Source organism: Mugil cephalus, chromosome 9 (genome assembly GCF_022458985.1).
Source record: "Mugil cephalus isolate CIBA_MC_2020 chromosome 9, CIBA_Mcephalus_1.1, whole genome shotgun sequence".
NCBI lineage: Eukaryota > Metazoa > Chordata > Actinopteri > Mugiliformes > Mugilidae > Mugil > Mugil cephalus.
In genome coordinates this window covers 1,010,606-1,033,675 of record NC_061778.1, presented here as the reverse complement: position 1 = coordinate 1,033,675, position 23,070 = coordinate 1,010,606, and the positions used below count along the sequence as shown (strand labels likewise).

General features: G+C 41.8%; 1 protein-coding gene across 2 annotated transcripts; it reads right to left on the bottom strand.

Moving 5' to 3' along the window:
* Nucleotides 1-114: 114 nt before the first annotated feature.
* Nucleotides 115-22,780, bottom strand: supt5h (SPT5 homolog, DSIF elongation factor subunit). Of its 2 annotated transcripts, XM_047594555.1 has the most exons (31): nt 22,635-22,780; nt 21,755-21,850; nt 20,613-20,766; nt 20,465-20,533; nt 18,883-18,888; nt 16,457-16,468; nt 16,302-16,371; nt 14,688-14,756; nt 14,413-14,478; nt 14,295-14,325; nt 13,887-13,955; nt 9,736-9,987; nt 9,560-9,649; nt 9,386-9,456; nt 9,196-9,301; nt 9,015-9,105; nt 7,463-7,602; nt 7,219-7,374; nt 6,789-6,935; nt 6,563-6,709; nt 6,156-6,281; nt 5,923-6,010; nt 5,623-5,769; nt 5,438-5,540; nt 5,228-5,355; nt 4,003-4,108; nt 3,664-3,822; nt 2,976-3,144; nt 2,346-2,543; nt 1,584-1,679; nt 115-522 (listed from the first exon to the last, which is right to left on the bottom strand). In XM_047594555.1, exons 2-31 carry the CDS (start codon nt 21,839-21,841, stop codon nt 382-384), a joined length of 3,294 nt encoding a protein of 1,097 aa, XP_047450511.1. In that variant the 5' UTR covers nt 21,842-21,850; nt 22,635-22,780; the 3' UTR covers nt 115-381. The 2 variants fall into 2 exon arrangements, with proteins under 2 accessions (XP_047450511.1, XP_047450512.1); XM_047594556.1 differs by lacking the exon at nt 18,883-18,888.
* Between the last annotated feature and the right edge of the window lie 290 nt (nt 22,781-23,070).

The window sequence follows — 23,070 nt, the reverse complement described above, 5'->3', positions numbered from 1 at the left end:
ATAAACTAGATTCAGTAGATGAACTGGATTCAGTAGACGACCTCTTTATATTAATTTATAAAAAAGTAGAAATTAAGTTCGACAAAATGAAATGAAACGAAGGAGACACGAACATGAACTGATTCACAGTTTATTGACACTTTTTAAACCTCGATGCCAGAAAAAAAACAAAGAGTACAGACAGAAAGAAAGAAAGAAAGAAAGAAAGAAAGAAAGAAAGAAAGCTCTAAAATCAGACCCTGGTCACTAAGAAGCTAAAACAACAAATGACAAGTGGAGCTGATCCTGTTGGATTCATTGGATCTCAAAGGAATAAAAACCAGATCATGATGAAAGACGCCCTCCTGTCCCCCCCTCAGTGTCCCCCCTCAGTGTCCCCCCTCAGTGCTCCAGGCGTCCCAGGAACCTCAGGTTGAGGATCTTCAGCTGGTCGTCCAGCTCCATGCGGACGATGCCGTCGTCTCCGTCGATACTCAGCAGGATCCCGGTGGCCTCACGGTCCTCGCCCAGGATCACCTTCACCTGGAGGGGGAGGGAGGGGGAGACGGGAAGGGGGAGGAACATTTACTCACTCTGACCACGATGTTCTACCTTCCTTCTTTTTACAGATTCCTTCTTCTTTCACTTGCTCCATTTCCTTTGTTTTTATGTATTAATTGTATGTTTTTCTACGTCTCGGTGGTAAAACACGTTGGTACCTTCTGGTTGTAGCAAAGAGTTAGAGAAATAACATTTGACTTTCATTCCTTCCTTTCCTTCCATCTGGTTCCTAAATCTGGATCATGTCTCCAACCATGTGGTTCTGGTTCTGGTCCAGTGGTAGGTAGAGATCCATCAGAGACACCAGCTGATACAATAATCTACTGACCACATGGTGGCGCTGCTGCTTAGTTACAGACAGAGCCGTATATCAGAGAGAGTCTGTCCAACCAGGGAATATATCGTCTGATCTGTCCCTCTATGCTGATTGGTTCTGAGCTGGTCACATGGTTCATGGCGCCATGTTGGATCCATCTAACCAGTCTGATTAAAAGGTAAAATATGCCACAGTTTATATGGAAAAATAAAGTCATACTAATGTGAACCTTGATCTCACAAACACCCAACACCACTTTACAAATGAATGAAGTTGACCTAGCCTTTGGCTAGCCTTATGCTAACCTTTGGCTAGCCTTATGCTAACCTTTGGCTAACCTTATGCTAGTTATCTAGATTAAAGGCTTAGCCGCAGCTTGTTTAATATTCTGAGTAATTCCAACCTTTTAACGGTGATGGATGAACACGGAGGCTGAGGAGAAGTAAACACAGCTTCATGACTGATGAGGTGATTGAGCTACAAAGTATTTAAGATGTTTAAAGGAAGCAGACGCTGGGATATTTAAGTGAGGACCTTTTAAATATTGACAGACGTTGGTAATAACATTTATAGGCCTGTTAATGGTGGAAATAAGACATTTATTTCCACATAGCTCATCCGCCCCATAGAGTCACACTGTAGAATCTAAGCTCTGATGTAGCAAACATGGCGCCCACAGACTCTCTGATACACGACTCTGGTTACAGGTGGAGACGCGACGCGTTACCTTGTTGTTCTTGGTCGGGGTGACGGGCTCCAGGTGGTCGCTGCTGATGCTGACCACCTTCTCCGACTCCTGCATGAAGACCGAGCACATTCCCCCCTGGACACAAGAGACACAACGGAGACAACATCAGAGACAAGAGACACAACGGAGACAACATCAGAGACAAGAGACACAACGGAGACAACATCAGAGACAAGAGACACAACAGAGACAACATCAGAGACAAGAGACACAACAGAGACAACATCAGAGACAATACAAACAACAGAGACAACATCAGAGACAAGAGACACAACAGAGACAACATCAGAGACAATACAAACAACAGAGACAACATCAGAGACAATAGAGACAACATCAGAGACAATAGACACAACATCAGAGACAATACAAACAATAGAGACAACATCAGAGACAATAGACACAACAGAGACAACATCAGAGACAATAGACACAACATCAGAGACAATACAAACAATAGAGACAACATCAGAGACAAGAGACACAATAGAGACAACATCAGAGACAACATCAGAGACAACTTCTCCTTCCATCCTTCCATCCATCCTTCCCATCCATCCTTTCTTCCTTTCTTCCATCCTTCCTTCCATCCATCCTTCCATCCTTCCTTCCCTCCCATCCATCCTTCCTTCCTTCCTTCCTTCCTTCCTTCCCATCACATTCTGCGATCTAAATGTTTTTTGAAGAGCTCTCTGTCGTTAGCTCGTCCTCTGATCAGCGGATTCGATCGTTTTTTCTCACCGTGACGCTCCTGATGACGCCGGTCTGTCCCATCAGGTCCATGAAGGAGTCCTTGACCCGGACCAGGATGTCGGTGGTGACCCAGTCGCTGCCCCCCTGCTCGATGTTGGAGCCGGGGGTGTGAGGGTTGTAGCCTCCAGGAGAGGGCGCTCCGGGCGTCATGGGGCTGTAACCCACGGGGCTGGGGCTAGGACTAGCCTGCAGGGACAACGAGAGACAACCAGACGCCACGGTGAGCTAACGGGAAGGAGGGCTAATTATTAAAGTACAGGCTGAGCAGCATGCTAGGCATTAGCATCACCATTAGCATCACTATCAGGGCCGCCGCTAGTAGATTAGCAGATCTCTAACTGCCATTCCAGTCATTAGCATTTCCTTTAGCATCATCCTAAATGGCATCATTAGAATCGTCATTAGCATTGTTTATAGTGCCGATAGCACCTCCATTAGCATCAGTGCCTCCATTAGCAGACGTGCCGACAGAGTTGCCTTCAGAATCACGAGTTTGTAGCATCTTTAGCTAGCCATTAGCATTATATTTGTTGTTGCCATTAACTTTTCTGGTTTTTCATGAACACTTTTATAGGCTTTATTCTTTTTTTTGGTTTGTTTGTTTGTTTTTGTCCTTACCTGATAGGCCATGGGGGAGGGCGTTGGATGGTAGCTGGCCGGAGAGTGTGTGTTCTGGTAGCCGACCGGCGAGGGCGCCACCTGGTGGTAGCTCTGAGGACTGGGGCTGGGCTGGTAGGAGCCCTGGGGGGACGGGGCGGCGTAGGGCGAATACTGCTCTGTGTTATACCTGCAGAAAACAACCAAAAACAGATCAATTAACCCTCATCTCAGTAACTGAGCTCAGGCAAAGTGAGTAGAAAATCCAAGTACAAATGCAAAGCACCAAAACTAGCTCATTTACGCCAAGCACACATTAGTAGGGGATGCTGTTAGCATTTGGGCTAACGCGGCTAACAGCTGGAGACAAGACAAAATCTAATTTTGAGTCGAGTGTGTACATAGCTTTACTGTTTAAAAACCTGGCAAAGACAAAGGTTAAAAATTAGCTGAAGCTACGACGTATTTTCCCCAGTGTCATATGAATTATCCCCATTAAATAAACAATAAATAAATAAATAAATAAATGCAAATATCTGGCCACTCCTGCAACCACGACATTCTTCCTTCTTTCTAGAGTCTGTTTGCTCAAGCAAAATTAAATTAAAACAGATTAAAAATGAACGATACGATACTTTATCGCGATTAATCGAAATTAATCTGATTAATACTTTTACCTTCTGACAGATCTAGTTTTTATTGTACTCACATCGCTGGCGTTCCCGGGGTCTGAGGGTTGTACTGAGGGTTGACCTGTGGGGACGGGACCTCGGGGTAACCGGGCGTCTGGGGGTTGGGAGTCGCCCCGTAGGCCTGAGGAGACGGCGAGGGCTCGTCGTCGTAGGGGAAGTCGTACTCCTCGTCGTTCCTGTAAAACAGAAGCGTTATCGACAACTCCCGATTATTTCTTCTTTTAGTGCAAAAGAATAACAAGTTTACATTTAAAAAGTGGACAAATTGTTTTATACATCTACGTCATTTTCACACTTTGGGATAAATGTGATAAAACGCTCGTCCTCTGCTTGTCGTCGTCGTGTCTCGTTGTTACCTGGAAGGTGTGTTGGGGTTGCTGGGGTCCCAGGCTCCACTCTGACCCGGAGTCCTGCTCCCATCATGCAGCGGGGTCTGAGAGCCGTAGTGAGGCGTCCGACTTCCTGTCGCCCCGAATCAGATTAAAACAGATTAAACGAGGTCGGACGCAGATATGGAACAATAATGCACATTTTAACTGGAACATTGAGACCTTTGAAATATCCTCGATAAATAAATAATGAAACAAATATCAGGACGAAGGCTCCTCTGCATCTCCAGCTGCAGTTTATTTTTATTCCAGATGGACTGAAATGACTGAAATGGTTGCGTTTCAGGAGCAGCCTGGTTGCGTTTTATATTTTCTTTGTTGCCTCGACTTCAAACTAACGCGATGCACCGGCTTATTTGTGTTAATGTGAACATTCGGTTTCGGTTTGGCACTGAAATTATCCCTTTTTATTGGAATTCCTACAAAAGCCACCAAGACTTTTAAAGAAGATTCTTCTTCCTCTTTATTCTAGACTACGATGAAATAAACAGAAAAATAAAAGAACAAAAATAAAAGCAAACGAGAAAAGAGCTTCTCATCATCTAGTGGGTGAATAGATGTGTTGAGCGAGTTATAGGTAGAATTTATTTTGTCTTGTATCTCGACGAGAAAAACAAAACACGACATATTGAGGCAAAATTATCAGGAATGTTTTCATTTATCACCAATTAATTGATTATGGTGACAGGCCTAAGAGCAAGAAAATTAATAATGAGTAATTTACAGTATTACGGCAAATTATGTTTAAAAAAAACATTCAGAAAAGATTTTTTTTAAAAAGGAGGCGATTATAAATTAAAACTTAAGGAATTTTAGTTGTGTTTCTGTGAAATTAATCAACTTATGGAAAAATCTGAACAAAGACACTTAAAATTAATTAAAATTTACATTTAAAAGAACAATTAAAGTCGGTATGTTCAGGGATTCGTTCGTTCCCTTTGTGCAGCCACAGACACACAAACATGTCATTATTTTTGTCTTTGAGTTGTATGTTAAATTTTTCATTTACGTTATTTTATTATCGTCGTTATTTTGCTGCTTGTTGTGTTGTGGTTCTTTGTAAACTGATTCTTGGGGGTAAATATCAGGTTCTATCAGATTCTTCCTCAGTTTGTGTTTGTATCGACTCGTTTTGTTTTGAATGAATGAGTGAAATAAACCAGTAAATGAGTGGAAGTGTTGCTGGCGTTACCGTCGTGCAGCGGCGTCTGGGAGCCGTACATGGGCGTCCTGGAGCCGGTGCCATAGATGGGAGTCTGGGAGCCGTAGGAAGGAGTTCGGACATGAGAGGAGGTCATGCCGCTGTGTCTCTTGGCTCCCCTGAGTCAGAACGAGAGGATAATTATCATCATTATTATTATTACTGTTCATGCTTCTATGAATAAGAGAAGAGGTTGTGTACATGGTGGTGAGTCTCTGTCTGTCCACTGAGATGGTCTGACAGGTGGAGTGTAGCTCTACTCTGGCCGTAGACTCTGTGGCGTCCTTCACCACCCCGATGTATCCTGGGAAACGGAGTTCAGAGCTAATTAGCAGCACGGACACACGTCTTAACTCTGCAGCGTCTGCTCCGCTCCTTTTCCTCACCTTTGTACGGGCCCTGCGAGATCCGGACCGTCTGACCTATCAGCTCGTTGTCTCTTCGTCCTCGGCCACGTCCCATTCCTCCTCCTCCTCCTCCTCCTCCTCCTCCTGCACCTCCTCCCCCTGCGCCTCCTCCTCTCTGTGGAGCACCTGGAGGAGGTAAACAGAGCAGAGCAGAGCTAACTCCATCATTTAGCTCCAGCGCCTGAATCATCTGACTTCCATCTTCACCCTGAACACCTGGATCTAAAAACACTAAGCTCCTCCCCCCTCCCCCCCCCTGTGTTGGTATTGGACCCTCACCTCCTCCTCCCCCGTGGTGCATGGGGCTGCTGATGCGAGGGCTCATTGGAGCAAATCCTCCCACGGTGAAGTTGGTTACGTCCCTCGGCTGGAAATAAAAAAACAACAAATGGTGGTTTGACTTTTGAATTCTTCAGACACATGCGAACAGTTCAGAGCGCTGGTCTTCAGCGGGGGGGGGCGGGGGGTGGGGGGGTGGAGGGGGGGGCGCTGCAGACCACATCCTCACGGACCTTGGATCCGCCGGCCAGAACCAAGTGTCTGGTCTTGCACACGAACATTCCTCCGTTCTCCACCAGCTTCTTGCAGTGGAGGAAGGCGGAGCCTCGGAACAGGTGGCGGATCTCACCTTCACGGCCCTGGAGGGGGGAGGAGGGGGGGAGGGAGGGGGGAGGAGATCAGTTAACTCCCACTGGAACACATCACCTCTCATTCAGCCATGGAATTAATCAGAGGTGCAGCTCTTTGTGTAACTGTATCAAACTGTGTGAACACGTTGGAGCTAAAACCAGACTAAAACCATCAGATCCCAGCAGGAAAAGGTCAGGATCATGTCCAAAACTATCGTCTGAACGTCTCTAAACTGTCTCAGGTCGCGTCTTCCTGAGTCAAACGTTTAAACGCGGCGCTCGGTCCTTACTGAGTGAGGTCCATCGATGACTTTGACGATGTCCTTGACGTGGATGTTGTTCTGCTCTGAGTCCAGGGCCACGGCGAAGCGGTTGTCCTTCCGGCGGTTCACCGCCTGGTGGCGCACCGTCAGCACCTTCCCGTGCATGTTCAGAACCTGAGGAAGCAGGACGCTCGTCTCATTTAATTGTCCTACGTCTCAGTTTGACGTGTGGACACCGGGACCAGACTCTCACCTGGAACGTCTCCCTCTCCAGGCGGACGATGACTCCCACGGTCTGAGAGTCCAGCTGGACCAGCTCCCCCCACTCGTGCTGTCCCCCCGCGTCCACGCCGGACGCCGTCTCCGAGCAGAGCTGCAGGTCTCTGGGCAAAACCTTCAGCTGCACCGAAGAAGAAGAAGCAGAAGGTTCAGAGCGTTTCTCCGTCTCATCGTCACGTTATAATAATAATATATATAATTCATGAAGTAACTCTGAGGTGGGTGAATATTTTCTGAGGGCTTCAGCTGTTTATTCACATCCACCTCTCGTTTCCTGACTCGTCTCTTTAGAAAACTCACAGCCTCCAGTTTGACCGGAGTTAAAACAAAAGAAACCACATTAGTGAGGTTCTACCTCACGTCAGCAGAGAGAACGTTAGCAGAGGGAGTAAAGGGAGTGGAACCTCGTGCATGGTGAGGTCAGAGAACAGGATGACGAAGTTCTCCTCCACCCGGACGATGAGGCCGGTGTCGCCCTCGTAGCGCCCGGCTATCACCTTCACGTGGTCGCCCATACGGAAATACTTCCTCAGCTCGTGAGCCGGGAACTCCAGCGGGTCCTGCAGAGACCAGAGGACTCGGGGTTAGAACCAGGACCAGGACCAGAACCAGGACCAGGTCTGCAGGGGTCTGAGCCCGGCCTCCTACCTTCAGGTCCTCGTGTTTGGGCATGATGGTGATCTTGTTCCCGTCCACGCTCAGGATCTTCCCCTGGAGGTTGATCAGCTCCCCCTCACAAACCTCCACGTTGTCTCCGGCCTGAAGGTTGTGTTCACGCTCTTTACCTGCTGCGGTTCGATGGACACACGAACACTTTAAACACGTTATTTAACCTTTAACACGTCACTAAAACATGACCCCAGGACATGAGAAGTTGATGGTTTGATTTTCATTTTAAAAAGCGTCACTAATTCTGTTTTTGTTTCCATCTTTATCCGTGTATCGTTCGTTCTTTCTATTTTCAACTGTCAAAACCAAAAAAGGAAAAAGTTACGAATTATTTAATAATAAATAAATAATTAATGTTGAGTTTGTGGGGTTTACGTGACCTGGAGGCGGCTTCGCTCGCGAACGTTTGTCCATGGAGGAGAATACGCCTCCAGATGTGCTCTGGATCCTGCTGGACCGGTTCTATCGGGCTCCACTTACACTTCCTGTGATCTGACTCCTGATCGGAGCTGGTACGATTCCAAACCTTCATGTTTGGTCTCATACAGGCTGAGATTAAATGCTCCACGTGTCTCTTCTGCAGAGGGACATTTATATTTATTCCATATTCTTCTCACTTTTATTCGTCCCTCCTTCGTTTTCTTTGTTGTTTTCATGTGTAACTTGCCTCTGATTGGCTGAGCAGTAAAGGCCACAGACATAAAGACGATGGAAGCTGAATCACAGCCGTCGTGTTTGGTTGCAGGTTCCGGGTCCATATGGGACAGTTTCTGGTCCTCATGATGGACAAACCCTGCTCCAGTCTTTTTATTTATTTTCATATTAAAAGACAAAAACTGAGTTTACTTGTTTCTGTGTTGTTGCATCTTTTGTTTCTTTTCCTTCTTGTTCCGTGTCCACTTTTAAAATCATCTTATCATTTCTAACCTGTCGTATTTGAATGACTTTAATGTCCAGGACCCAACAGGTGGAAACTAGGACACGCTGCTATAATCTGGCTCCAGGCGTCTTCTCGTCTTCAAAGATTGTTTGTTTGTATTTTTGTGCGTCTCAAACTAATAAATCACTGTTTCAGTCTGACGTGAGACGTGAGATAAACGAACGTTGGCCAGGTTTCCACGGAGACTTGTTTCTCATCCTGATGTTTTACAGACGTGTGACGGATCCATGAAAACATCATGTGACCGAGTCTGTGGGGTCAAAGCTACGTCTGCAGGTTTTCCAGCGGTTTCTAATTTGTTCCATCACGAATTTGACTTCGTTTTGATGGATGTTTTTAAGGAGGTAATTATATCTGTTTTTCTGGTGACTAAGTGTGACATAATGTCGTGTTGAGGAAACGTGGGACAGAGCTCAGACAGAACGGAGCCTGACTTCATCCACGGCTTTAGATCCGTTTGGGTGAAGGAAGATTCTGTGAACTTTCATTCTGTTTGTGAATCTGAACCGATTCTAAACCCAGATACTTCTGTCTTTTACCCTTTAAATGTAAAATCTAAGCATCTGTCCCGGATAAAAACCGTTAAACTACCTGATTCAGTGACGACCTCCAGGTCGATTCCCTCCGGCTGGTCTTCAAACTTCTCCAGCTCCGACAGCGTCGGCTTCACTCCGTCCGTGATCTACAAACCAGGAAACACAGCAACACTAACGAACCTTCGTCTTCCTGTATGAAGGTTTAAATGTCTCCGTCTCCGTCTCCGTGTCCTCACCACGGCCGACATGGCGAAGCTCTTGAACAGGAACCCTTTGCGGCTGTACCGGTTTCCCTCAAAGATCATGAAGTCTCCGTCGTGGCTGACCTCTCCGCCCAGAGACCTGACGGAGACGCGTCCTCGTTTTAGCATCAGTGAAACAAACGAGTCAAACTCCAGCCGGACGTTTTTCCCTTCGAGTCGTTACCTGATCTTCTCGGCGTCGAACAGCCTCTGCGCCGGCCTCTTGAACTTCTTCCTCTTAGCGAACCAGTCTTTCTGCAGGACACGAGACGGACGCACCAGAGGGGGACACGTCAACCACCAGAGGACAAAGACAGCCAGTGTGTTCATGTAAAGATCGGGTGAAGGTTGGTCCTACCAGACTCATCTTGGCCTTGATCCGGTCCAGGTCTATTCGCGGGATCATCTTCAGGGAGATGGTGTTCTGACTCGGCTCCACGTAGTCCACCTGGAGGGGGGAGGGGGGCGGGGTTAAAACCTCAGACACCAGGAAAGAGAAGAAGAAGAAGAAGAGTGAGGACGGCCGCGTGGTACCTGAGCGATGTCGTCCTTGTAGAGGCCTCTCTTGAGCCGGACCCAGGACTTGGGCTTCAGGTTGGTGACCTCCTTCACCACCTTCAGCACGTCCGTCATCTCCTTGATAGGAACCATCTGCTGGTTCCAGAACCCCATCCTCAGGTTCCCGATGCCCTCGATGGCGGCCTTCACGTGGGTCTGCTTGTACGACTCCACGTAGATGTAGCCTTTGACGTGGTCCGGGGCCACGACCGACTTTATCTGCAGCGGCTGCAGAGACACCGGGACGACGTCAGACACGAACACAGAGCGAAGCCTGAAGCGTTTATTCGTTCTCGCTTTTAAACGTTTGGACTTTTGAGGAGGTTATAACGGAACTAAAGTACCCGTGCAGCCGCTCACAATTCATCCAGCGCAACCGGCTAGCTAGTAGCTAGTGAATACATCTATGGTAGCTAGCATGCTGCTGTGGGCGAGCCACGGGGTGTTAGCACGTAGCATAGCAGCGAAGACAAGTTGGCAGAACCTCATCACATGAGTTTTCTTTGTCCAAGTTGTGCTAATAATAATAATGAGTATGTTGCTAACGAGCTAACAGGCTATCTGCTCAGTAAGTTGCTAACGAGCTAACAGGCTAACAGCTCAGTATGTTACTAACGAGCTAACAGGCTAACGGCTCAGTAAGTTACTAACGAGCTAACAGGCTAACGGCTCAGTAAGTTACTAACAAGCTAACAGGCTAACGGCTCAGTAAGTTACAAACGAGCTAACAGGCTAACTGCTCAGTAAGTTGCTAACGAGCTAACAGGCTAACGGCTCAGTAAGTTACTAACGAGCTAACAGGCTTACGGCTCAGTAAGTTACTAACGAGCTAACAGGCTAACGGCTCAGTATGTTACTAACGAGCTAACAGGCTAACGGCTCAGTAAGTTACAAACGAGCTAACAGGCTAACTGCTCAGTAAGTTACAAACGAGCTAACAGGCTAACTGCTCAGTAAGTTACTAACAAGCTAACAGGCTAACGGCTCAGTAAGTTACAAACGAGCTAACAGGCTAACTGCTCAGTAAGTTGCTAACGAGCTAACAGGCTAACAGCTCAGTAAGTTACTAACGAGCTAACAGGCTTACGGCTCAGTAAGTTACTAACAAGCTAACAGGCTAACGGCTCAGTAAGTTGCTAACGAGCTAACAGGCTAACAGCTCAGTAAGTTACTAACGAGCTAACAGGCTAACGGCTCAGACTGTGAGCTGAATATTATCCTATATAACATTATAAGCTGTTGCCGTACAGTAACGCTAGTTATACAGTTAAAGCTGTGGTTGCTAACGGCGGCTAATCAGTTAACGCTGAGTTATGAACAAATATGAGTTCACAATAAAGAGAATTGTGAATAAATTCATATATTTGTAAGTTACCTCCTTTCTGCCGGGATGAATGTGAAATGGGTCTTAAATTATATTTATTATTGTCTTAAAAAAGTTAAAGTTGACTTGTTGAAACCTGCAGATCTGTTCACGAACATCACTTTGTTCATAACTTTGTTTTTACATTGACTAATATAAAATTATTTTTTAAATCTGTTTCTAAATTGTTCCATAGATTTACACCTTTTACTGTCATAGATCTTTGTTCTGTTTTGGTTCTTGTCTCTGTTCTTTTTATTCTCTTTCAGCATTTTATTCTTTATATTATTCTTTACTTTGCACATCATTTTTGCAGTTTTAAAGTTGAGTGTTTATTATTCTTAAAAGCTGATTTCCTGTTGAGAATGTGTAAAGTTTTGTTCAACATTTCGTTTTGATATTTTGTTCTTAATGTGATTTTTATGTAATTTCCAGTTTTAATTTGTGATTTTATAATAATTCCTAAAATGTGTTTACTACAAAACAAGGTCATAAACTCTGTGACTCAACAGACTGAGAGTTTATTAAATTAAAATTTAATGATTAATAATGTTCAAGGCCCAAAACACATCAAACGTCCTTGAGCTGATATGAACTAAAATGTTTAAAATTAAACTAGTGTCTCTGTGATGAGTTAAAATCAAGTCCTTCTGTCTCTAAACCCAAAAACATGTTAAATAATGAAATAAATCCTATTATAGATGAAAATATTAGATAAACAGGAGGTGGAGATGTGATTCATGTGGTTCATGTATTTGATCCATGTAGTTTCAACTATGGAGGAGAAAGAAATGAAATGAAAGAAGAATAAAAAAAAAGGAAAATGAGAAGAACAAAACATAAAAAAAGAAGAAAAATGAGGAGGAAAAGAAATAAAGGACAGAAAAACAAGACGAAAGAAGGAGGAGGAGACGAATTAAAGGGGAAAACGAAAGAAGAAGAAGAAGAAATAAAAAAAGAAGAAGAAAATTAAATTAGAATGAAAAAGGAATGAGGAGGAGAAAGAGGAGTTTAGTGGAGGAGAGTTTAACAGAATTACGACCAGGGAGAAGAAACCTGATCGGGATTAATCTAAAAATAATAACACGTTTTGTTGTGTTGATGTCGTTGCCGAGCATTTTCATTTTCTGTCCAAATGGTTTTTAGCTGAAGGCATCAGAAACGAATCCAGGTCCACGACCAAAACTGGATCAAGCAAACGGAAAATAATGGGAACTCCACCACAACAGGAGGCAAACACTGAAAACCTTCGTCCAGTTACAATTATTATTTATATATCGATTGCGACTACACACAGCGTTCGTTTTAACATTTCCTCCAAACAGCTGCAAAGAATCTGGAACAGACTGAGAAAACGTTCGCGCAAACACTCGAAGAGTCAAACTCCACACAGCTGTTTTCACTTCAATATCGGATCATCTGCACAAAACGTGTGAAAAGTAAGAGGAAACAAACAAAAACAAAAAAACAGAACTGATCACAAATCAAATTGTGTTCAGTCTGTAACCAGAAAAACTTCAACCAAAGTGAAAGGAAAGGACGCCTGCAGATCTGTTTGTTGGAAGAAATGTGTGGAAAACATTTCTGACAACGGTTTCTAGGAAAGTGTGGTGACCTTCCACCGACTTCCTTTAAACAACACCCAGAGGAGACGCTGAACGGAGGAATCGGATCATTTACTTTAATATAAATAACGTTTTATAAACAGAGCAGCATTGTTAAAGGTTTTATTTCTGCTTGTTATATAATATAATATAATATAATATAATATAATATAATATAATATAATAAGCTTGAGCTGAGTCTTTGCATCTCTTTTACAGAAATATAAATCTGTGTCCTCAGTCCAAGATGCTAATGGCGACGCTAAAAATGCTGGACATGCAAATGCTAATGGTGATAATAATAATAATAATAATAATAATAATAATATGTTAACAGCTAAAATCTCCATGAGTTTGTTCCTGCTCATATAGACCCATGAATCCTGGTGGTTTTATCTTTGAATGTGGAAGAAAAAGATGTGGATGATGATTCTCTGCCCCCCATCATAGCACTATAGCAACAGTTAGCTTAAAAACAGTTAGCTAAAAACAAAAAATAATGGTGAGCTGAAAAACATCAGAAAAAGGACAGTTAGATAAAAAAGGTAAAACACAGCTAGTTAAAGTGGTGACCTAAAAAAACTGCAAAAAAAAAAAAAAAAAAATGGAAAAACGGTTAAATCGGTTAGCTAAAAACAGCTAGCTAACTGTTAGCTAAAAACAGCTAGCTAACAGTTAGCCATGATTAGCTATCATCTGCCCCCCATCACTCTGGACCAGGTCCAGTCTGGACTCCTCAGACCTCATGACCTCCCCCCACGTCTCCAGAGTCTTTGTGCTGCTCCCTGTCAGACTGGAGCCTTTTTTCCCGGTTGTCCTCCCTGATCAGTGGTTTTCTGTTCAGTTGATGGAGAAACTGTACGTTTCTCCATCAATCAGGATTTATTTCTTCCTGGTTGACCATGGTTCTCCACTGTCCTTCCCGTCTGTAATAAAGGCCTTAACCAAGTTTTTAGTAGTTTAATAAACAACTTAAATAACTTGTTGAATACCAGCTGAAAGATAATCATCACGAACTAATTCTCCACCAGGGGGCGCTGAACTATTAGCTCAGTTACATGCAGGTGGAGGAGACTTGTTATTGACCAGGTTCCTGCTGTTTCCTCTTATATAGATGTGATTGTTGATGACATTGAACTGGATCCGAAGTGGTTTCTTACCGTGTCAGTGAACTGATAAGCGATGAACTTCCTCATCAGCGCGATGGCCGTCGCCCTCTCCTCTCCGATCTGCAGGAACACGGCATGTGAGTAAATCATAGCTACTTGTTTAATGTCTATTTAACTTTAATTGAACATTTACATTCAATTTAATAGGCGTGTGTATCTCGTTAAATTTGCATTTCCTTGTTTAAGAGTGTTTCCCTTTACATCTCCTGGTATAATCGACCTTTGTACATCATTAAACATGTATTTCCTGGTGTATTTGAAGAATGTGTATCTCTTAAAATATGCATTTCCTTGTATAACTAAGCAGGTGTTTCTCTTGAAATATGCATTTCCTTGTATAACTGAGCAAGTGTTTCTCTTGAAATATGCATTTCCTGGTTTAAGTGAGCGTTCACACACCTTACACTTGACGGTCCACAGGTTGGGATCCCTGTTGACGACAAAACAAGCATTAAAACACAAACTTAATAATCGCACAAGTGCAGGAGTCTTGATTGGTCGAAGGCCGTTTACGTACTTGACACCAGGAAGTAGCTGCTGCTGGGTGATGTCATCAGAAAGCTCCTCAGACCCACCGGAGTAACTGAATACCACAGAAGAAGAAACAGACAACGGTTTGTTTAGAAGACATTTTAATAATGATAGAAGGACTCATTCAGGTTAATGATAAACATTCTCAACGTCTCATCCTTCTCTTCACAGTTTATCTGAAGTGAAACAAACAAACAAAGACTCTGGTACATTCAGCTGTTTTCTGATTTCATCAGGGAGATGGATGTGAAAGTTACTCACTGCTCTCCTCCTGCAGACTTGGCGTACTTCCTCATGTAGTATTCACCCAGCGCCTCCTCTCTGGAATCTCTGCAACACAAAAAAACAGACCCAGACTGTTCAAACGTGAACACATCCGACGACACTTCTACGGTTTTATCTGAGGTTTTTACGTTTTTTTCCACTAAAAACAAACACAACTTTACGAGCAGACGTAACGTTTCATTTTCTGGGGTAGAACTTTAACATGTTAATTATTGATTGATTAATTAACACGTTAAAAAAATTCATGCATTTAATCACAGTTTGCATTCGAAAACAACTCGGAGGTCCCGGTTCACTGATGCCGGCTAACGGCTAACGGCTAACCATTAGCACGATGGAGAAACTGGAGGAAAACGCGTTGCTGATGGAAGCCTCGATAAAAACGTGATTTTAAATTAGACAAACTCACAAATTCACCTGTTTAAAGTCAATACTGTTCTGAAAAAAGTACCTTAAGTACTTAAAATATCACTTGTTCTATTTTGTCCAGGGACATTTTCTACTGTTTTGAATTGAAATGCAATTAAATGCATTTTTCCAAAAGAGTTTATACAGTGTTCATGTACGTGTCTATTATTTGATTCAGTCGTCCATTAAAGTCCATTTAATTATTATTATTATTATTTTTAAATAAGAAGCTTTTTGGGGCAAACATCATTTAGCAAATAATCAAGATTAATTAACTATAAAGCCTTCTGATTACTTTCCCTCTTTTTTAAGTCTCACCTCTAGTTTTTTATACTTGAAATGTCCCCGTGATAAAATAAATCACGGATCATCTCATCCTTCTTTAATCTTCATTCTAACATCTATCTCGTCGCGGCTCAGGGATGTAATGACAGAAAAGATCAGCTATTCATTAGAAACGTAACACTTCTAAATTTAAAAATAATAAACACGTCATAATAAAAAAAATTTAATGAATTTAAATTCCTTTTTAAAGCATCCTACTGATAATTATATCTGATGGATAGTGATTTATTTATTTATTTAAAAAATAAATTAATTAATTAATATATTTATTCAAAAAATAAATAAATATATTAATTTATTTATTTAAAAAATAAATTAATTAATTAATATATTTATTTAATAAATAAATAAATTAATTAATATATTTATTTAAAATATATATATATTAATTTATTGCATTTTGTTTTACTTTTCATTTAAAATTCTTATTTCATTTGCAACTAGTTAATTTATTTTTTAATCTCTTTCTGATTTATGAGTCCGTGAAGCATCTTTCTGCTGGTGTGTGTGTAGCTTTATTTGCGTCATTATTTGTTTAATTGTGCACAAAAAAATTAAGCAGGTTTTTCGTTCTAGTTTTCTACTTGTCAAATAACAAAGGGATAAAACTATATGTTTATTCATATTTATACTGTTTGTATTGTGGTTCCCCACAAAAAAAAAAACAAAAAAACAGGGTTTAAAAATTAAATTGAAAGAGGAAATCTGTATTTATGGAGTAAATTCCAGACACAGTTTAGACTTTTGACTCCTTCCAAGGAAATGATTATTTATTTTGAATAAAGTGCCGACAGCTGGGTTTAATGTTTACGTCAGACGTGATGGAGCGTTTGTTACCTCCAGAGGTTCTGCAGCCTCCTGGACCCAGAATGATCTTCATCCAGAACCACGTGGTCGATGTTCGACACTGAGACGAACAGACAACGTCATTTAAATTAAATATTTATTCAAAAAGAAACGTTAACATTTAAAAAAAAGAAATGTCTTCTCACCTTCAGCCTCTTCTGCTCAGGACCAACCGGGCGGAGACGGAGGCGACGGAGGCGCCGGAGAAAGAGCAGAGAGCAGCAGGAAAATTTAAAAGAGGAGAAAAAAGAAACGGAAACAAAATGAAACAAAAAAAATAAAATAAAATAAAATAAACAGGAGAGGACGAGAAGATGAGAGGATGAAAAGAGGACAGAAGCCAAAAGACATTGTCAGGCAGCAGCAACACAAAGCATGATGGGAGAGAAAGAATAAAAGAACAGAAAAACAAACAGATTAATGAACGACTGGATGGATGGAGGCGTCGGCTCGGTGGCGATTTAAGGAGGAGGAGCAGAAACAAAACGCAACAAAAAGAAACTCACAATTAAGACAATTAGTCTCATCTGAGTTACAGACACATATTTACACAGTGGATAATGATTTAGCATTTATTTAATATATGTATTTATATATAAGCTCCATTTAACTGGTCTAAAGAGAAATTCTGACGACTATTTTAGAAAAGGTAAAAATGCCGTCGCCTAAAACAATGAAAGATTAAAAAAAAAGACTAATTTTAGACCAAATCAAACATGTTTTCACTGTTAAATCATATAAAAAAGATGTAAAACGTGAACTGTGGTCGTTTTTGTTTCTGCCGTCCGTCCACCTGCAGCGTTATTCATGAGCCACATGAGAAGCTTCAACCAACGTCTAGTTAGTCTCAGTCAAAAAATCAAAACTCCAGACATGACGACAGGTTTCTACCAGGATGCAGTGTCAGGCAAATGATCACGGTCGGTTCTGAGTTCAGCCTCAGCTTCACCCACATTTAACATGCAGCAGCAGCAGCAGCCGAGCTCTGAAGACACGGGACTGAGTTTAAAGGGGAAATGAATCTATTACAAATATTAAACTAAAACTAAAATATTCCGCACACTCCTCAAACGGAAGAAACAATAACACGTCTGTGGATCTTCTAATGTTTGGAGACGTTTCCTCCATTTTACCATGATAACAAGTTCATTTCCTTTTTCCTCTCATCTCCAGTTATTTATCTCTTTATCTCGGGATAAATATCGATCTTGACCAATATCGATAACGTGTTTTAATTTTCTGTATATGCGCCTGAAGGTGAGAAAGGAAAGGATCTAATGTGTAAAGATGAATTCAACATCATGGCTCCATTCAGCAAATATTTAACTGATATTACTTCAGTTGTGACGCCTCAAAAAATAATTTATTACAGTTTGAAATAAACACAATAATATTTTATGAAACCAAAACTTTAGCCAAAAGGTTTTAGTTCAGTCAAACGTCTTTGTCTTTTGCTTCGTTAACGGGTGCAGACTGTTTGTTAGCGTTAGCTGCAGCAGATTTGTTTGACTTAGATCTGCACGATTAATCAAATCTGAATCGTGATCGTGATTTTTGCTGCTATGATTAAAACAACATGACTGTTTGTGATATTTACATTTAAAATGCTCGGCGCCACATTTAATCAAGCAGTTTCTCAACCAACCACCAGGGGGCGAAGTCACGGCTCAGGCTTCATTAAGCTGCCTAAACAACAAGCGAGTGAACCGCGCAGCTTTAGCCTCGTCCATTTTCTGGACTGGATTTGGATTCAGAGCGAGTAACGTGAAACGAGAACGAGTTATAATCAAAGAGTAACACAACTAATCTGTTCAATCACCTAAAAAAAACATCACAAACTAAAGTAGGAGGAAGGCATGGAGGTTAAAGCTAACGAGCTAACGCTGCTTCACTAAATCCACATCCATAGCTGTTCGTAAAAATTATTATTGTGTAAAATGTACACAAAATGTACATCTTTCATTATGAAGCATTTGTTCTTCTTTAAAATTTCATTTTTCGCTGAAAACTGTTACAATATTGTTTTTGTAAAAGTAGCGAAATAAAAAATCATCATCTCAAAAATCATGATCATTTTGTTCATAGTCGTAGTTTGACTGCGGGCGCAGAAATATGACATCATGAGCGTAACAGCAGCACGTAGCATCAGGCTATAAGGATGTTTCCCAGTATCGGGCCGATACTTAGGAAGCATCACTAACGTTTTCTCCAGATCTCTAGTTATTTATCGCATTATCTCGGCTTCATTTCCCCTTTAAGTGTCCTAACATTTGGAGTAAATTTAAAAAAAATAAATAAACTAATAAAAATTAGTTTAAAAAGCCAATTTCAAATCCAAGGAGCTAAAGGTGGATCTGCCTTCGGTGCTTCCTCACGTTACGCTACACACTCACAGAAATAGAGCTGTTGCTGAGATGAGGTGGTTAATACAATCTGGACGGGGACATGGACTTTTATTTTTATTTGTTCGTTTAATTAAATGGATGGAGACTGATCTTCCATTTGCTTCAGATAACAACATGGATGTCAATGACAACATCAGAGCGGGAGAAAATATCTGGAGCTGAATTACCGTTAACTGTCGAGGACATGCCAGACAAGAGAGAGACAAGAGAGACAAGAGAGAGACAAGAGAGAGACAAGAGGGACGTCGTGAGACAGAGAGAGTTCAGTCAGACACAGAAGAACATCCAGAATCCAACATCCAACAATATCCAGCACCCTGCATCCCACAGCCTGCATCCCACATCCAGCATCCAACAACATCCAGCATCCAACAACATCCAGCATCCAACAACATCCAGCATCCTGCATCCCACATCCCACATCTAACAACATCCCACATCCAGAATCCAACATCATCCCACATCCATCATCCCACATCCAGCATCCCACATCTAACAACATTCAGCATCCAACAACATCCAGCATCCCACATCCAGTATCCAACATCTAACAACATCCAGCACCCTGCATCCCACAGTCTGCATCCCACATCCAACATCCTGCATCCCACATCTAACAACATCCAGCATCCAACAACAGCCTGCATCCCACATCCAGCATCCAACATCCCACAGCCTGCATCCCACAGCCTGCATCCCACATCCAGCATCCAACAACATCCAGCATCCAACAACATCCAGCATCCTGCATCCCACATCCCACATCTAACAACATCCCACATCCAGAATCCAACATCATCCCACATCCATCATCCCACATCCAGCATCCCACATCTAACAACATTCAGCATCCAACAACATCCAGCATCCCACATCCAGTATCCAACATCTAACAACATCCAGCACCCTGCATCCCACAGTCTGCATCCCACATCCAACATCCAGCATCCAACATCATCCCACATCCAGAATCCAACATCTAACAACATTCATCATCCCACATCCAGCATCCAACATCCCACATCCTGCATCCCACATCCAGCATCCAACAACATCCCACATCCAGAATCCAACATCATCCCACAGCCTGCATCCCACATCCAACATCATCCCACATCCAGAATCCAACATCCAACAATATCCAGCACCCTGCATCCCACATACAGCATCCAACAACATCCATCATCCCACATCCAGAATCCAACAACATCCAGCATCCAGCATCCCACATCTAACAACATCCAACATCCAGAATCCCACATCCTGCATCCCACATCCCAACATCCACCATGACAATATTCCACATCCAACAACCAGACTCACATCCTGCATCCCACATCCAATATCTCATAACCATTATCCAACATCCTGCATCCCACATCCAGAATCCTGCATCCCACCTCCAATATACAACAACCAGCATCAAACAACATTTAGTTTAGTTCCTGCGTTTCATAAAGATGTAAAGACGACAGGACGTTGTGTTGTCGTCCAAGATGTTGATAAATACAAACAACAAAGTCACAGAAGAAGTTGTTGTTGCTCATTAACTGAGTTCAACAAACAGACTAAACTCTTCCATAACATTTTCCATCCTTCTTTCTTTCCATTCTACCCTTTTCTTATTCTTTCCTTCCCTCTTTCCTTCCTTTCATCCCTTTCTTGTGGAGACACATTTTCACTGATTAACACCAGATCGTAAAAGGTCTGAAAGAACCGGTCGACAATCGGAGGACTTGATCTTCTCACCTTTCTCCAGAATATCCTCAGCTCCTTCCTCCCACTGATCCTCCTCGTCCTCGTACTCGTCGTCCACATCTAGACGGAGAGACAGAAGAAGAATAAAGATCCTGTTCGTCTCTGAAGGAAAAGGAATTCATTCTTCATCCGTTCACACCGGCTTCGTCTAGAATGAAGCCCCCGTGTCTCGGCTTCTTCCTGGGACGGTCGTCGTCCTCCTCCTCCTCCTCCTCGTCGTACTCCTCATCGTCCAGGTCCTCCCCCTCCTCCTCCGCCACCTTGTCGCTGCCTCTGGGACTTCCTCCCTCATCCTGGAGGCAGAAAACGATAAAAACAACCGGGAAACACCCACAAGGTTCTCAAGGGTCCTGTTTGTTTTCATGTACGGGCACAGAATCAAGAATTTATTTATACAGGACAAAAATGCTTTAAATTAAAAACAAGATAAAATTAATCAGTGAGATGAAATCATCTTTCTGTAGATATTTTAACATGCAATGATACTAAACTATGACTTAGGGACAAATGTCTCCATTTTCAGTTTATTTTGGAAAACTTATATTTGTCAACGGTGTGTTTTCTTTTTCCTATATTTGTTATGTTTGTCACTTAACGTTAACAACGCAACTACTTTTTGAAAATCTGACAGGACAAAATAAACAGAGAAAAAATAAAATCCATGTTCATCTGCTCATTTCCTTTAGTCGAAATGATGTCAAACACTCAACGAAGGGAGAGATTTAGATTCATAACTAGAGAATTTCCTCTGGTAAACTCTGAAGGGATGAAAAATTAAGGGACGACAAGAGAAGAAAAACGCGGCACAACAATAGTATAACAATGACTCGGGCCCTAATTAAAATTTCTGAACATTCTGCCTGAAAAAATAATTAGTTTTTATTTGTTCTCAAGTGACTGAGTTTTGAGTTGTTTCTGAACAAGAACTAAAATATAATAAAATATTTTCTATTTACTTATAAACTGGATTTTAATAGATTAATAATCCAAAAGGCAAATCACAGACTTAACGGTCATGAAAAGTGTTTTATGAGTTTCGACGCTGGTTGAATGTTGTGTTGGCTTTTAGCGCATTATTTTATTCTTGTGTGTTTTTATACTGTTTAAGTGTGTTTAACTTTAAAGAGGACTGAACCGTATAATTACAGACGTCCTGCTCTGTTGTATTGGCACAGGTAGCTGGTTGTTAGCTCATCCTGTTCTGTTGTAATGGCACAGGTAGCTGGTTGTTAGCTCATCCTGTTCTGTTGTATTGGCACAGGTAGCTGGTTGTTAGCTCACCTCATTCTCCTCCACCTCCTCAGCTTCTCCATCGCTGCTGCGTTCGCTCTGGTTGTCGGAGAAGTCGCTGTCCTCGCTGTCAGACATCCCCGCTTCCTGAGGACACACCACAAAAAACAGAAAGAAAGAAAGAAAAAAGAGTGACTGGGGTTTTTGCAGGTTTGAACAAGTGAAATTAACCTTTTTAAGACCATTATGGTTTAAACTTAAGGCTTAAACAAAGCACGAAAATAAGGAAACTCAGGAACCTAGAATTATTTTCAAAATAAGAACATTTATTGTTACTGAACTGTCAGCTCAGGACACAGGGCTGTTATTTTTTGTATATTCTTTCATTATTACTGTTTTAGTTTATATTCTTGTATAATTCCGAGCTACTGTATAAAGAAAATGTTCCACACGTGGGATAAACAAACAATGTCTCATGTCTTATCTTTGCAAGAAGTACAGTTGTTTTCAGTGTCTAAAAATCTGTTGATATCAATTCTAATTAAATATATGTTGTGCAAAACCTTAAAGTGAAATTCTTTAATTTTATAGTTAATATAATTTTGAAAAGCTACATTTTAAAAGCCAAACAATACCCACAAACATGTTGAAAGCGTTTCCTCTCGGACTTTTTTAGGAGCAAGTGTTACGTATATTTTATCACTGCGTTTAACATCATTAAGATCAATGTCATTTATCATCAAAAGGGAATCTATCCTAAATACTTGTTGAAATTACAAATGACTTTTTCCTTAGATGAATTATACACCAGCTAAGCTAAGCTAAGCTAAGCTAGGCTAAGCTAATGCGGTTAGCATGGATGTAAAGTTGAACGTATCTCAAAAGCCGCTGAAATCAAACGTGAATGAAGAGTTCCGTGGATGTTATTTACCTCTTTTAATCTTCCACGGCGGGTTTTATTCAGTCAGTTGATAAATAAATTGCGATTTATGACCTTATTTCTTTTTTTCTTTCCCCCTGATGCCCCACGTAGTCTCGGGGTACCGCGAGATTACGGAAAGTGAGACATGATATCGCGGTATTTGGGTTGAGGATAGGTTGAGTGAAGAGGTCTCACTCTGTGCGGAGCCTGAGATTCCTCAGGAACTAATCTACTCAGGTCTGTAATGATTTCTATCGGTGTGGTGTTGGAAGAGAAAAGGACATTTTATTGCTAATAAATAATCGAATCAAGGAAAGGTAATAATGCTCTGAAAAAAATACTTTTTATTTCAGGAAAATAACTTTGAACAAAAGAACATTACCCAGGCATGTTCAGAGTTTTGAAAAGTTTCATATTCGAACAATAAGAAAACTGTATTGTATAT

Excerpts from the sequence above, each read along its gene's own strand:
- supt5h (XM_047594555.1), bottom strand. The coding sequence starts at position 21,841 with ATGTCTGACAGCGAGGACAGCGACTTCTCCGACAACCAGAGCGAACGC. Across the intron at positions 9,457-9,559 it reads TCAAGGCCAAGATGAGTCTG|AAAGACTGGTTCGCTAAGAG; the intron begins GTAGGACCAACC and ends CGTGTCCTGCAG. Across the intron at positions 6,282-6,562 it reads TCATCGATGGACCTCACTCA|GGCCGTGAAGGTGAGATCCG; the intron begins GTAAGGACCGAG and ends TCCCCCCTCCAG.